General features: G+C 42.1%; 1 protein-coding gene across 1 annotated transcript in view; it reads right to left on the bottom strand.

The window, feature by feature from the left end:
• Positions 1 to 2595: 2595 nt before the first annotated feature.
• Positions 2596 to 13748, bottom strand: part of si:dkey-162b23.4 (sodium/hydrogen exchanger 9B2) — a 13273-nt gene continuing 2120 nt past the window's right edge. The window contains exons 2-13 of the mRNA XM_037674934.1: positions 11497 to 11739; positions 11042 to 11243; positions 10801 to 10971; positions 9115 to 9257; positions 8533 to 8660; positions 8246 to 8421; positions 7707 to 7813; positions 6839 to 6988; positions 6107 to 6215; positions 5594 to 5730; positions 3054 to 3237; positions 2596 to 2750 (exon numbers count right to left, since the gene is read on the bottom strand). Coding sequence (XP_037530862.1) covers positions 2689 to 2750; positions 3054 to 3237; positions 5594 to 5730; positions 6107 to 6215; positions 6839 to 6988; positions 7707 to 7813; positions 8246 to 8421; positions 8533 to 8660; positions 9115 to 9257; positions 10801 to 10971; positions 11042 to 11243; positions 11497 to 11634 — 1707 coding nt within the window. The 5' untranslated portion in view covers positions 11635 to 11739 and the 3' untranslated portion in view covers positions 2596 to 2688. The remainder of the gene's footprint in view (positions 2751 to 3053; positions 3238 to 5593; positions 5731 to 6106; positions 6216 to 6838; positions 6989 to 7706; positions 7814 to 8245; positions 8422 to 8532; positions 8661 to 9114; positions 9258 to 10800; positions 10972 to 11041; positions 11244 to 11496; positions 11740 to 13748) is intronic.

Genomic DNA, 13748 nt, shown 5'->3' with positions numbered 1-13748 from the left:
TCAGCTGCAGGCAGCTATTTGACCTTTTGATAATTCTTTAGAAAAACAACTAAATTAATTTCCCCCGTTTAGTTCGACGATGCTTGATCAGATCTGATGACTGCAGGATTCTGTTGTGGAGACGTTTCACTCTAATGTACAAACTTATTTATGCTAAATACAGTAAATAAAAGGTTAAAATGAGAGGAATGGGAAACTTTTCTTTGTCTTTGTGATCCCAAAGTACAGCCACTCCGGTTATCACTGAGCAGAACAAGTTTTTTAATGTAAAGCTGTGCTTTGGATTAAATATATTTTTGTAAACATTTCAGTCTAAACCAAATTTTACTCAAACACAACACATCCATCCTTCCATCATCTTCCTCTGGTTCTGGACTCGGGTCGGGGAGGGGGGGGGGGGGGGGGGGGCAGCCTAACCAGGAAGGTCCAGTTCTCCCTCCACAGCCAGCTTTTCCTGGAGGACTGGCAAGGTGTTCCCAGAACAGCTGAGAGACGTCTCTCTAGTGTCCTGGGTCTTCCCTGAAGTCTCCTCACAGCTGGACATGTCTGTAAAACCTCCCTATGGAGGCGTCTGGGGTCCATCCTTACCAGATGTCTGAACCACCTCAACTGCCTTCTCTGGGTGTGGAGAACCAGTGGTTCTACTCAGTCTCTCCTGGAGAACTGAACTTCTCATCCTATCTCTGAGGGAGAGTCCAGCTACCCTGTAGAGAGCTCATCTAGACCTCTTGGATCCATGAGCTCATTCTTTAGATCACTACCCAGAGTTCATCTAACCAGATTAAGTTAGGTCCTCTGGACGGCTTCTTCTTTGATGAAACGTTTCGTCTTTATTCAAAAGACTTCTTCAGTCTTCTTTGTCTTTTGGATAAAAGACTAAATGTTTTAACAAAGAAGAGTTCATCCAGAGGACCTGACTCAACCTTGATAGATTGTTCTACCTGGATTAATGAGCATGCAGCAGGATATCCAGAGTTCAGCTACTTCTTCGCGACAATGGACCGGCACAGAGTCCACAATACTGCAGAAGCCACACTGATCAGTTTGTCAATGTCACACTCCATTCACAAATACCTCAAATTAGTCAAATTAGCTCAAACACCTCAACTACAGCCCCAAATCCCAAATGAGTTTGAAAAGGAGGCGCCGTGGACAAATTCCCGTCAACCTGGCGGTGGTGCTCAAGTACCTGGCCACCGAGATCCTGGAGCTGGTGGGAAACTTGGCTCGTGACAATGGGAGGACCGGGATCATCCCCCGGCACCTTCAGCCTTCTGTCCGTGGCGACAAGGAGCTTGGCAGACTGCTGGGAGGAGTGACCATCGCTCAGCGAGGAATTCTGCCCAGTATTTGGGCAATCCTGCTGCCCAGGAGGACCGAGAGGCCCGCTGGATTTGACAGCAAGCTGGATCTGGGTAGATGGATTGGAATCGGTGGCCAGATTCTTTGGATTCACTGCAGGAGATCCTTCCTGCCCACAGCCATCAGCATCTATAACAACTCTTGAACCAAACCAGGAGGATGAGCTACGACAACACTTAATTTCCCTTTGGGATTATCAAATTATTTTTAAATTGAATTTAATTGAATTCTTCCCTCACTGAACAAAACCTCAAGATACCTGAAGTCCACTGGCTTCAGAACCTCACCCCTAACCACCCAGAGAGAGCAAGCAGCAGCTGCCTTGTCTGGGTTGGGGTGAGGTTCTGCTTCCAGTGGACAATAAGGGGCTAAAGTTCATGGGGCATTGCACCTTGGCAGCATCGATTTGCATGTTGTTGATTCTATTTGAATAAATGAAAACTTGGACTGCTGGAGGGATTTGTATTCAAATCAGAGAATCTCGTCACCATTGTGAAGAAAGTAGACTGATGAGAAACTAAACCTTACAGTGTCATTCAGGATTATTCTGATGATATTAACCATTAAAAAAAGACAACTTTTGTGTGTTTTTATTTATTGTTTGGTTAAAAAAACTTGTAAATTCATAAATAATCTCTAACACACGACCTTTCATTGAGGCCTTAAAATTTAAACAAATAAAATTGCACTGCATATTTCTGCAGTAAAAAATAGAAATACTACTTACCAATGGTTTAAAAATGTGTCCATAAAGTCTAAAAAAGTTCCCTTGAGATGAAACTGTAAGCCACATTGTGCATGAACTGCTGATTTTTGTTGATTCTGGATCAACCAAAGTAAAGTGAAATGCTAAAAGTTTCTCCTGAGGTTTTTGTAAGCTAAAAATTATTATTCTCACCGACACATACCTCTAACATATATAAGTAAAAATAAACGAAAGAAAAAAAAAATACACAAACACAAAGGGTTCCAAGAAGTTTGGAACATCTAAGAGAATAATGCTGTTCTTGGTATGTTCAAGCCCAAAAGACCCTGCTTAAAGTAAAATGAGCATTGCCTTTTCAAATGACGCACGATGACTAGTTCATAAACACGGTCACAAAAATTAGGACATACTGGATTCATTGAATATTACAGAGACATATTCTACCATTACAAAAAGGTCATCCCTCCAGGTGTTTCAGCATGGGGGATTTGTTTAGAAGCCACCTGGGACCATAAAAACCCACTGATTCAGACCAACAGAGCCACTCGGTGGCTAAAGAAAAGCTTTAACTTGAGGTTTGAGGCGTCTCATTAAATGTCCCGTTTCACTGGACGCGGAGGTCAGAGTGTGCTCTCAAAGGTGACAGGAGTTTCGTTGTCTTCTTCACCTTCTGCTGCAGTGCCTAGGAGAAATGAACAGTAGGCATGCAAAAAACATTAAGTAAAAACTGGTCAGATGATGAATAAACGTAAATAAAAGATAAGCTAACAAGCAGGTTTCTATTTTAAACCTAATACCAAACAAGAAACCTAAAGCTATACAATTTCTTTAACAAAGCTATCACAAAGGTGAGGCAGGGAGACGGATTCACCACAGGAAGCTACAAGGCCAGGTCACGCAGGGGGTGGAGCCAAGCTGAAGATTTTAAATGTCAGACTTTACGTACCCAAGAAAAATGTCGATAAATTGGGTTTGACTCGCTCACCGCTGGCTGAGGTCTTTGGTTTCTGCAGCAGACGAGGCCCACAGAGCCCAATGATCAGCGCTCCTACAGGGGCTGTGAGAAGAATGGCGAGCACAGCCACAGTAAGAACGTCCATCCCGTACTTCTGGAGGTTCTGGTCCCCCTTTGTTCTCGCCATGTCTAAAGCTGTGGAGCCTATTGCTGCCTGACGGAGACGAGAACAAAAACAGTGGTTCTTTTTAACGTACAGCTTTAATTATATGGAGTAGAGAGGAATATTGATACAAAACTTTGTACGTCAGCACTCCACGTAGCAGCATGATAAAACCACTAGAGATTATTGATAAATACTGTCGTCACCAGGATGAATGAGTCCTACAGCAGATGTAAAGTAGTAGCAATTACTAAAATAAACATGAAAGCATTTATAAATCTTAAAAAGTCCTTGTGCTTGCACTAAACGTTTCAGAAGTTTAAAAGAATCTGTAGCATTCCTGCTGTGTTTCAGCCATTTGTTTACGCCTCAACAGTGCCCACCTTCTTTGATGCCGAACCTTTTTGAAACCACCTTGCAGACTGGGAGTTCTGGGAAACCTGTGGCACCAGTGTGAAATTGCACATGTGCACTACATGCACTACAGACAGCTGCAGTCAATAGTTTTTTTTTTTTTTTTTTTGCTTAGTAGATGAGCAACATTAGCAATGGTGGATAGCAGAGTGCTGTTTGTGCTGATCTCTCGGCCTCATCCGCGGTCCAAACAAAGGTTTATGTGTTCATCGTTTTGGATGCAACTCTCTCTTCATGCTTGCAACCAAATTAACTGGGTGTCTTGTTGAAATCCGTAAATCACAGTGCCAGCAAGTGACCTGGCATGGCAGCGGATTCAACAAGTACAGTAACCTATATTTTTGGTGGGGGGTGGCACAGAGGTTAGAAAATGTGGACCTGTGATTGTCGGTTCAACTCCCCAGAGCGACCATATCAAAATGTAGGTGGGAAAAGTGAAATCCCCACACCTGCTTCCACCCTCATGTACTAACTTTGGGCCTTTGAGCAAAGCTCTTAACCCCCACCATCTGCTCCCCCCAGGAGCCCTAGATAGCAGCTCTCTGCTCCACACAGGGCTGTGGTAGCTCGGTGGTCTGTGGTTGTGTCAGGAAGGACATCCGGCGTAAAAATCATTGCCAAGTCTTGGTGTGAGTTAGTTCACTGTGGCGACTCCTGAAGGAAGCAGCCAAAAGAAGGAAAAAAATTAATAAAATCCGTAAACGTGATTAATTTTCCAAAATCAACAAATGAAAAATGCTAACGTTTCCAGAGATGGTTCATGTGTATACAGGGCCTCAGTGTGTCTGGATGGTTCTTAGTCTGCCTGAGGTTAGGGTGGGTTGGGGCTCTAATGATGACATCTCCGTAAACTGGTTGAGTGGATGTTCGAGTTTAGGGAGGGGAGAACTTCATTCTGATTTTTAGACAAAAAGACAGTGCACTGCAGAAATGTACGATTAGAAAGAAACTTAATGGATATACGTTTTTTTAATGTGGTTGTGTGGAGTGGGTCATGAATTTTCACAAGTAGACAACAGTCAGAGCGATCTCAGTTTGGTGGAGTCGCGCTCAAGAACTAATTTCTTTCATCTAAAGCAAGCCAAACTCCAAACCTCTCTGGAGCTTTGAGGGAACTCTATTTGAAGTCACTTTGCACCTCACTGGTGTGACAGTTGTTCACAGTGTTGCCCTGTTCTCAATCACACACTGGTGTTGCTCTGCTGACTGCGCACACGGCGGCTGAGTAAAACATCCTGCTGAAGATCTGCTGCTTCTCTCAAGGTGTTTATTCCTCATTTCAAATCAAAAGTTCTTTCTGAAGGATCAGGATAATAAAGGAATTCTCTCATCTCCCCACAATGATGCTCACAGTCTTTACTTTTGTAATCTCCTAATCTTACTCTGTGTAATTTTTCCATAGGGATTAGACTGATATTCACCCACGGCTGGATGCTACAAGTAAACCACCTCATGTTAAGTTAGGGAAGCACAATAAAAGGAAAACTTAGGATAGTGACAATGTTGAATATCACTATGATGATGTTGGCTGCAACACATTTTCCTCACTCTTGTTCTTCTGTCATGATGCTAGCAATGCATGCTTCAGCAGGTTGACCACTCTAAATTAGCTAAGTCCATCTATATAATAAATATTATTGACATGCAGTCTGTGTCTGCAAATAATGGCAATCCTTTGAAATATGAACACAAACAGATTTTGCTGTGGTAATTTTTGATCCGTTGTGCAGCTCTCGTAAACATGTCAAATATTGTGTTTGCAAAAACAGCTAAAAAAGTTGAGTTTAAGTTGTTTCAGATGGCAGAAATTCACTCTCAAATATTGCCTGCTTTGAGTAGCTGTTGGTAGCTGAACGCTCTCCCTGCCTGCCACAGGTAAGATAGTGACTGCTCATAAGTAATCCTCACAACCTCACTTATAAAAAAAATTCCTTTTGAAAATAAATAAACTTTCCAGCGAGGAAAGCTCCCTGACCTGCAGTATATTTCATACCTGCACTGTTGCTTTGGGCATCCAGGCAAGGGCTATGAACACTTTTTCCCTCATGTTGAAGCCAGTTCGCAGCACGCACGCAAAGGTGAAGAGGACTCTAACCAGCAGAGCAATGAGCAGAGAGGCAATGCCCAGACCTGCAAAAACATCAAGACAAAGGTCCAACAGTGCGTCTACATCACTGCCACTATGAGATTTGTCCACATTATATACCGTAATTAAAAGTACTCAAAGTGCAGTTACTCATAACAATGAATGAAAGTCTTAAATATCAGCAGACTGAGCTTTTTGGACATGTAAACTCTGTTTTCTCAGGAAACCTAAGTGGCCTGACTAATATGAAAGTAAATGACAGGAGCGCACAGACAGGTCATTCAGTCTTTACAGGACAAAGCAGAGCACCCCATGTCTTTTTTGTTTATGCAAATACTTTTACATGCACTCATACGGTGGCATTTGAATCTTGCACAAAGATAACAGTGTTATTTTCACAGCTTTGTGTCGTCGTCTTACCAACTGTGTGTCCCTCCAGCTCAGACAGCCGAATCTCAGCGCCGATCAGGCCGAACAGCAGCGGCTGAAATACGTCCCACACCCACCCCACCACTTCCTCCACATGCGCCTTTAGTCAAATACAAAACAGAGCCCAGTCTGACCTGTTGCAGCACACTGATGACACACTTTAAGACAAGGGTTCTCAAACTTTTTGGGTTCAGGGACCCCTCATAATCCTTATGTTTATAAAATAATTTTCTGCAATTTGTGTCTTTAATGCAATGGAAATATTTGTGTAACATAAATACTTAAGACCTGTTCTTCAATAGTGTTAATACAATTTTTATACTTTTAAACATGAGGTATTTTTCATTCAAGTCACTATTAACACACTTTTTTTATTTCAAGTTCCTAAAATTACAGTTTTGAAAAAATGAACATCATCAAAAACTACTTTAAAACGTTATATATACTTTTATATATAATATAATAATAATATATATATATATATATAATTTATTTTATATATATATATATTTTATTTTTTTACAGACCCCAAGCACCGGCTCGCTGACTCCGTTTGAGAACCACTGCTTTAAGAGGACTGATTTGTTGTATGGTTGTGTTGAACTGATCAGAATTCTTCTCTACTCTAGTGACATAAAACACTCAGACTTCAACACTAAACATAGACAGTGTGCTGAATGCTTTAGAAACATGGTTTATACGTGTTGATATGTTTTTGTATACCTTCTCGCTTCTCCAGCCCAGACCAGCCAGGAACGCCAACACCAAGGTGCAGAGGCCTCCGGAGCCTGGGAAGCCTGCGACGCTGCTGCCGAACACGGCAAAGACGGACAGACCCAACACCAAGAAGGAGCGCTTCATCACCACATGTTTCTACAAGAGATAAACAACAGGAAAACTTTCAATACCATGAAGGTGAGTCATGTAAAAAGCTTTGTTTACCAAAAACATGCATGTTAGTCCGCGTTCAGACCCAGGCCTCCCTTGCAAAAGACATATGTGATCTCAATGGGATTTGTCTGGTTAATTAAAGGTTAATAATAATTTAACAGACAACAGGTAGGTGAAAACATTAAACAGTTCAGATCAGGGGAACCTCTTTATTATCGCCCATCACTGAAGGGGCGATGATGTTCTTCTCTGAGTCTGTGCTCACTCATCTGTAGCTTTTTGGCCAATTTCACAGATATTGAGCTAATATGTGTTGTGGTTGTAGCTTGAAGTCATTTTCAACACATACTCCGAGTGCAACACATTGTGCAACGTCTTTCCTTAAAACTTTTACCTGTTCAAATCAATATTGTCTGTCTGTTAGCAAAATATCTCATGAACTACTGGACAGAATTTGTGGAAATTGGCAACAAGTAATCACTGGATGTTTGGGATCAACGCAGTTCAAAGGAGCTGCCACAGCTAATCAACATTAGCAAACACCAGTATGGCTATAACTCAGTTAATGTCACAGATTTTGAGCTAAAATTTGATGTGGTAGTAGCTGAGAGTCATCCTCAACAAATTCTCAGAGACTGTGATGCTAAGTTGTGTAGGAATGATCGGGCAGCATTAAACAAGCTTGTGTGAGATCACGTACCTGATCAACGCTAGGGAAGTACTGAATGAGGAGGCCGAGGAGAATCCCAGCCACCATCCCTCCTGCCACCTCCATCACGCCTCGCAGGAGGTTATACCAGGTGGAGCCTGGGAGGGAAAGCATGACTTGTAACTTCAGCAGGAAAATACAGTAAGTGGATGGTTTGTTTCATTGTTTAATTAGGTTAAAAATAAAATAAACTGAATTACAAAACTGGTTATGCAGATAGTCTGTAAGGTTTTTGAATGTTATGCTGTGAGTCCTTTCAAATAAATGTATTGTTTTACCTACATTTAGTAAAATGAGGGTCAACACTGTGCCACAGAGACTGGTTCTAGATGTTTTTACACAGATCAATGGAACATCTCTTATATGTATCTGCTCACTTGCACCCTCTGCTGTTCTCATGACAAACTACACATTTATTTTTAATGCATCTCAGTGTTCACCACCTGCTGCTGCTGCTGCCCGGGACTAAAGTTGGCGTTGCATTTCAAAAAGCACAAGCTTGCATTATTCTTTCCGTTCACACACATTACCTGTGGAGAAGGCCATGCCCAAGCATGTGGTGAACCCCGTGATGTTAAGAATGTCATCAAAGCTTCCAGCAGCCATCAGCAGGGTGGGGATGCCCTGCTCCACGCCATAGCCATTCTTCTGCAGCATCAGCATGGAGGGAACCACCACCGCCGGAGACACAGCACCCAGCACAAAGCTGGCATGGAGACAGGACGGATTATTTGCTATAGCTTTCTTAAATAACTCTACTGATGGTTACAGACATGTATCATACCAAAAGAGGAAACACTGAGGTTGTTCTGCTCACCCAAGGATGAATCCCCACACCCAGGGTAAGCCCAGGAGGAAGTGAGAGACCAGAGCTGCGGTGCAGGCCTCCATCAAGCAGGGCCCAGCTGCAACACGTACACACACCGCTTTGAGTTTCTTCAGAGCCTGACGGATGAAATAGAAACGGTTTCATGAACAATCGCTTCCAGCGGATCAAACTCTGTGAAATGATGCACAGTTTTATCTGCACAGAAAAGATTAGTAACATCAACCAAAGAGAGGAGTGACTGAGATCCAAAATGAATTGATATCTACCTTCGAAGCCGGAGAATTTACAAACTATATTGTTTTATTTGTTATTTTATCTAAAGAGCTACAACTTTGTCTTTTCTCAACATAAGATGTTCTCAGTTTATGTCGTTGAACACACAACCTTAGGAAATCTATCATTTGCATCACTAATCACTCCAGAGGACTTTAGGAGAATTTGTATAAATGTTCACCTGATCATAGAGCAACATTTTTATACCAAGTTGAAAAACATTTCTAAATCCTGGGAACAAGTTGTTTTACAATCCATCAATCTGACACCAGGTCTCGCTACAGGAGGTGATTGTACCTTTGGATCTAGTCCCAGACCAGCTCTGACCAGGATGATGGCCAGAGCGATGTTCCTCAGAGAAGCAGACCACCTGAAGTTGATGTACACCCCATCAGTTACGACCGGGATGTTCCTCAGCAGGAAGCCCATCAGCAGCATGCCTGCAGCCCAGCAGAGAGGAAAAATGAGCATTTGTTCTGTGAGGCTGCCTCTCACACACCAACCGAGCAAGAATAACACTCGTCTGTTCTGTTTTACCACAGAGCAGGCTGGGAAAATTCTTAATTCCTTTTTAGATCTAAAGCTTAGCAATGTTTAGGCTTAAAACGTGCAACCTAACAAAACATCTATTACAGTATTAGGAGTTAAATCAGTGTGAAGAACAATAAAGTTGAGCTAACTGGTATTAAATTTAACCCACTTATTCCTGTAGATGTACAGGACAATAACCAGCATAGCAATAGAAAAACACATTAAGCATGCACTAAAAACTAAGAATGGAACATTTTATATTACAGTAGTCCCTCGCTACTTTGCGATTCGACTTTCGTAGGCTCGCTGTTTCGTGTTTTTTTTTTCAAAATCAGATTGAACACGAGGGGGGAAAATTGTACACGGCACATGATGAACTTTAATATTACTCATGTGATTGGGACAGTACTGGATAATGTACAGTAAAATGTTAATGAAAAAATACAATACTTGGCACAGGCGCGACCATTTTGTAGTTTTCTCTCAATAAGCCTGTACTGTATCCCCGCTCATAAGGACTATATTTCCCAGAAGCCAACAGTGCCCTGCCTAAAAGCCCAGTTGCCTTCTGCTGAAATACAAAGAGGGACAGTTTAGATCTGATCAGAAAAAGTTTTGTGCTTATTACTGTGCAATGACTTCGGTGCCCAGCGGATTCAGAGAGCCGCATGGAACCCACCGGGAACCGGACCTCCAGACCCATCGGCAAATTCAAGAGCTGGTAGCCGGCCCACGAGGACTTCCAATCTGGCTACTCTCTGGAGCACACCGGGACTTTTTTAATCTCTTTATCGGACCACTCAATTGGACCACCGGTCCCGCGCCGGCCACCCGAAGCCCCCTTTCTATCTTATTGAGATACTCAAAGCACTTTACAGCACAATCTGTGCCCTCATATACACATTCATACAGCACTCTACTAGATCTATACAATGAATAATCAGTGTTTTATCACATTCATACACTGATGGGACACACATTGGAGGCAATGAGGGGTTCAGTGTCTTGCCCAGGGACACTTTGGCATGTGACTGCTGGTGGAATCGAATCCCCAACTCTTGCATTGGAGAACGACTGATCTAACCACTCAGCCACAGCCGCCCCTTAAATAAATATAACATTGCTCCTTCGTGAATTTTCCCTTATTGCAGGGGTGTGGGGTGTCTGGATCATAACCCCTGCAATAAATGAGGGACTACTGTATCTTGCTTTTGCTTTTGTAAACATGAATCATTTAAGAAGGAAGAAAAAGGATCTGGTTTAAATTAGTGTACTGATTTGAAGAGCTTGATTAAAAAGAGAGAGAGAGTAGAATAAAGTGTCATCGACGTATACGCTCATTGAGAGCAACTGTTTACTAGGCTAGTTGGATACTGACTAGTTTTGAAGCAAAATACTAAAAACAGCATAAATATAAATAAAAAAGTTAATGCCTCATTTATTGTACCTTACCAAGGAGTGGTGGGAATGGTGGAAGTTTGGGCAGTCTGATGAGAGCTACCAGTTTGCCACCAATGAGTGCACAGATGAAAAGTATCGTGATCCCGAACAAGTTCCCTCCTGGGAGACATTCTTTCTCTGTGATGGACCAAACGACTCCAAAGAGTACAGCTGCCAAAAGGACTACAGAAGACATCAATAATCAGCTGCACTGACAGCACCAGAGCAGAAAATGAGCTTGTCCACTGCTTACGTTTGGTAACCAAGGAGGCAAAGAGGCCTTTTGGTGGACACGGGCAAAATCTATGCAGCAAAGGGCAGCAGACCACTGGTGGGTCGGTGTTGGTGCCGGCATCCACCACAGGGTTGCGAGGAATAAAATAGGTGGTCTCCTCTGTTACGTTTGGAGTGGAGCAGCGTCGGACCACCACCTGGATCTGGTTCACGTTCAGGTGCTTTAAAGGAAAGACCAGGATGTAGATACGATAAGATGCCAGGTGACCAGAATATTTACCAAACTTTATTACTAAAAAAAAAACCTGATGAATGTGAGATCACCGGTGGTAAACTTTAAAGTGTACAATATTCAAAATAATGCAGAGCTCATCATATCTATTTATTTTATTGATGTCCAACATTAAAGTGTTATTTATTGAGGGGTTAGAAAGCAGGACTGACATACTCAGCTGAGGATGTTGGTTCTGTTACCTCCACATGGTTGCCTGCAGGCAGAGCAATTCTGTCCAGCAGTGGGCTGGGTATTGGACTGGGTGCTGGACTAGGTGGCACTGGACTGGGTGCAGGGCTGGGCTCTGGATTAGAAGCTTTCTGCAGTGTGTCCTCCATCACAGCCAGATACTGTACTTCTGTACTTTACAGTAAATCGAGTTGGGTTTGTCCATTGGTCCAAAGATCCTCCACTTCTGAATGTCCAGCTGCCTCCTTCAGCTCCTTTTCTTACACAACGTTAAACAGCAAGAACAAAAGAAATGTAAGAGCCTGATGACTTCATAACAAAGAACAATAGTGCAGCACCAGAGTAGACAAGCGGTACACCAATGTCCCCCGTCGCTGAGGGATTTGAAGAGTGAATGTTTGTAGTTTGGGAAATGAGTGTTTTTCTGGGCTGGAATTGAACAGAGAATGAAGTAAACCTAAATGTTTTTGATGCAAGATGTTCAAACGGGTAGCAGAGTGACAGATCCTGGAGAGTGGAGGGAGCAGTTTTATCCACCAAAAAGTGCAAAGGTGGAATCAGGGGGTGGTTATTGGTGGCCTTGGCCAATATAATTCAATCTTCGGCTACCCCACTCATTTGAAGAAACTACAATTTTAAGCAATATTTATAGTACATATGTAGTGAACATACCTGTGATATATTCATAAATTAAACGGATTCATTCATTTTTCTGGACTGAATAATATCGTGCGTTGAAATTAATTAAATGTAACGTGAGACGTTAATTTTCTTTGACCCATCAAATGAATGCGTCATTTATTAACAGAATCAAAGTTTAAAATCAAACATTTACATTAATTTGGCAAAATTGAAAATAACAACAGCTTAATTAATCAGCTTTACAATCAGGAAAACCAAACGGCCATGGTTTTCCGTTGCTTCACAACAGACATTTCTGAAAATATCTGGAATGATTTGCTAGCAGGTTAGAAGAGTTTAAAGATGGAAATGAAGTTTAAATGGAGAGGAAAAGATGGATGAGGGAAATGTGTCAGTATCAGGACGGCACGCTCCGTTGAGATCCCAGCTTCCTCCTCGGTACACTTAGGTGGTTAAATCAACTCTTTACCTGTAGCAGGTGTCTCCACTGGTACGGAGTTCCATTTAACGCACCCTTTCAGCGTCTCCGTAGGAACAGCTGTGAATCGTCCGAAGTAGTGTCGGTATTCCGTCCGACACAAGTTCACCTCTCGGTTGGGCTCACATGAGTTGTGAGTCCGTCAGAGTTCCACTCAGATGTGGAAGATTGCATAATTCCCACGAGACTCGGAAGAACTCTGGATCATGTCTGGAACTCCTGTTCTCTCCAGCACTTCTCTGTTCGGTTTGCTCTCCGAACCGAACTCGACTGCGCTCGACTGCACTAGCTCCCAACACGACTGGTTTGAACTAGGAAGTGCCAACATTTAAAGAGTTCTATTTCCGGTTCATTTGGGAAGTTTCTGATTGGTCGATTGACCAAACAGAGGTGTGTTTTAGTGATGTAAGAGGTTATTAAAAGTCAGAAAAACAGAAAGAATGTTTTGGAACAGACTGGAAATGTTTTAGAGACAGACGAGAGAAATATTTAGACGAGTTGGGGGAAAACAGGTGCCAGCTTCTCTATTTACGTCTGAGAGGATATAAAAACATGACAGTTCATTCCAACAACTTGTCTTCGACCTTTGACCGACATCACAACTTGCTCATTTCAGACAGAAGATCAGAAAATGCATGAATTACTCCGTAACACATTCCAATTTGATTTCTACTTTGAATGAGGATTAAAAATCACTAATACTGTTTCACAGTTGATTTAAATTGAGTAGTTCACTTCAACATTTAAAAATGGTTTGAACTAAACACACTTTGATTATCAAAACATTTGTAAAATAGTAATGATAATAAAAAGAGAGTGTTCTTTCAATTGATCAGTGCAGGACACTTAGGAAGTCTCTGGATGAACTTAATCTTGTGTTTCTGGACTCCAATCAATGAAATACAGTTCTTGTCCCAGGAAGGCCCCCAAGGCCAGATTTTGACCTGAGGCTTAGTTCACTACACATACATATAGGTGGCCATCTTGGATTTTGACTTGGCACCCCAATCTTTGACAGTGACCTTTCTTACTTGCTTAATGTCGTTTACCAAATAGTCATCCGATTGAAATAGTCATCCGATTGAAATAGTTATCTGATTGAAATAGTTATCTGATTGAAATAGTTATCTGATTGAAATGGTT

The sequence above is a fragment of the Nematolebias whitei genome, chromosome 3, assembly GCF_014905685.2.
Source record: "Nematolebias whitei isolate Nwh7 chromosome 3, NemWhi1, whole genome shotgun sequence".
In the NCBI taxonomy this organism is placed as follows: Eukaryota; Metazoa; Chordata; class Actinopteri; order Cyprinodontiformes; family Rivulidae; genus Nematolebias; species Nematolebias whitei.
The sequence above is the reverse complement of the archived record's forward strand: the minus strand, read 5'-3'. Positions and strand labels throughout refer to the sequence as shown.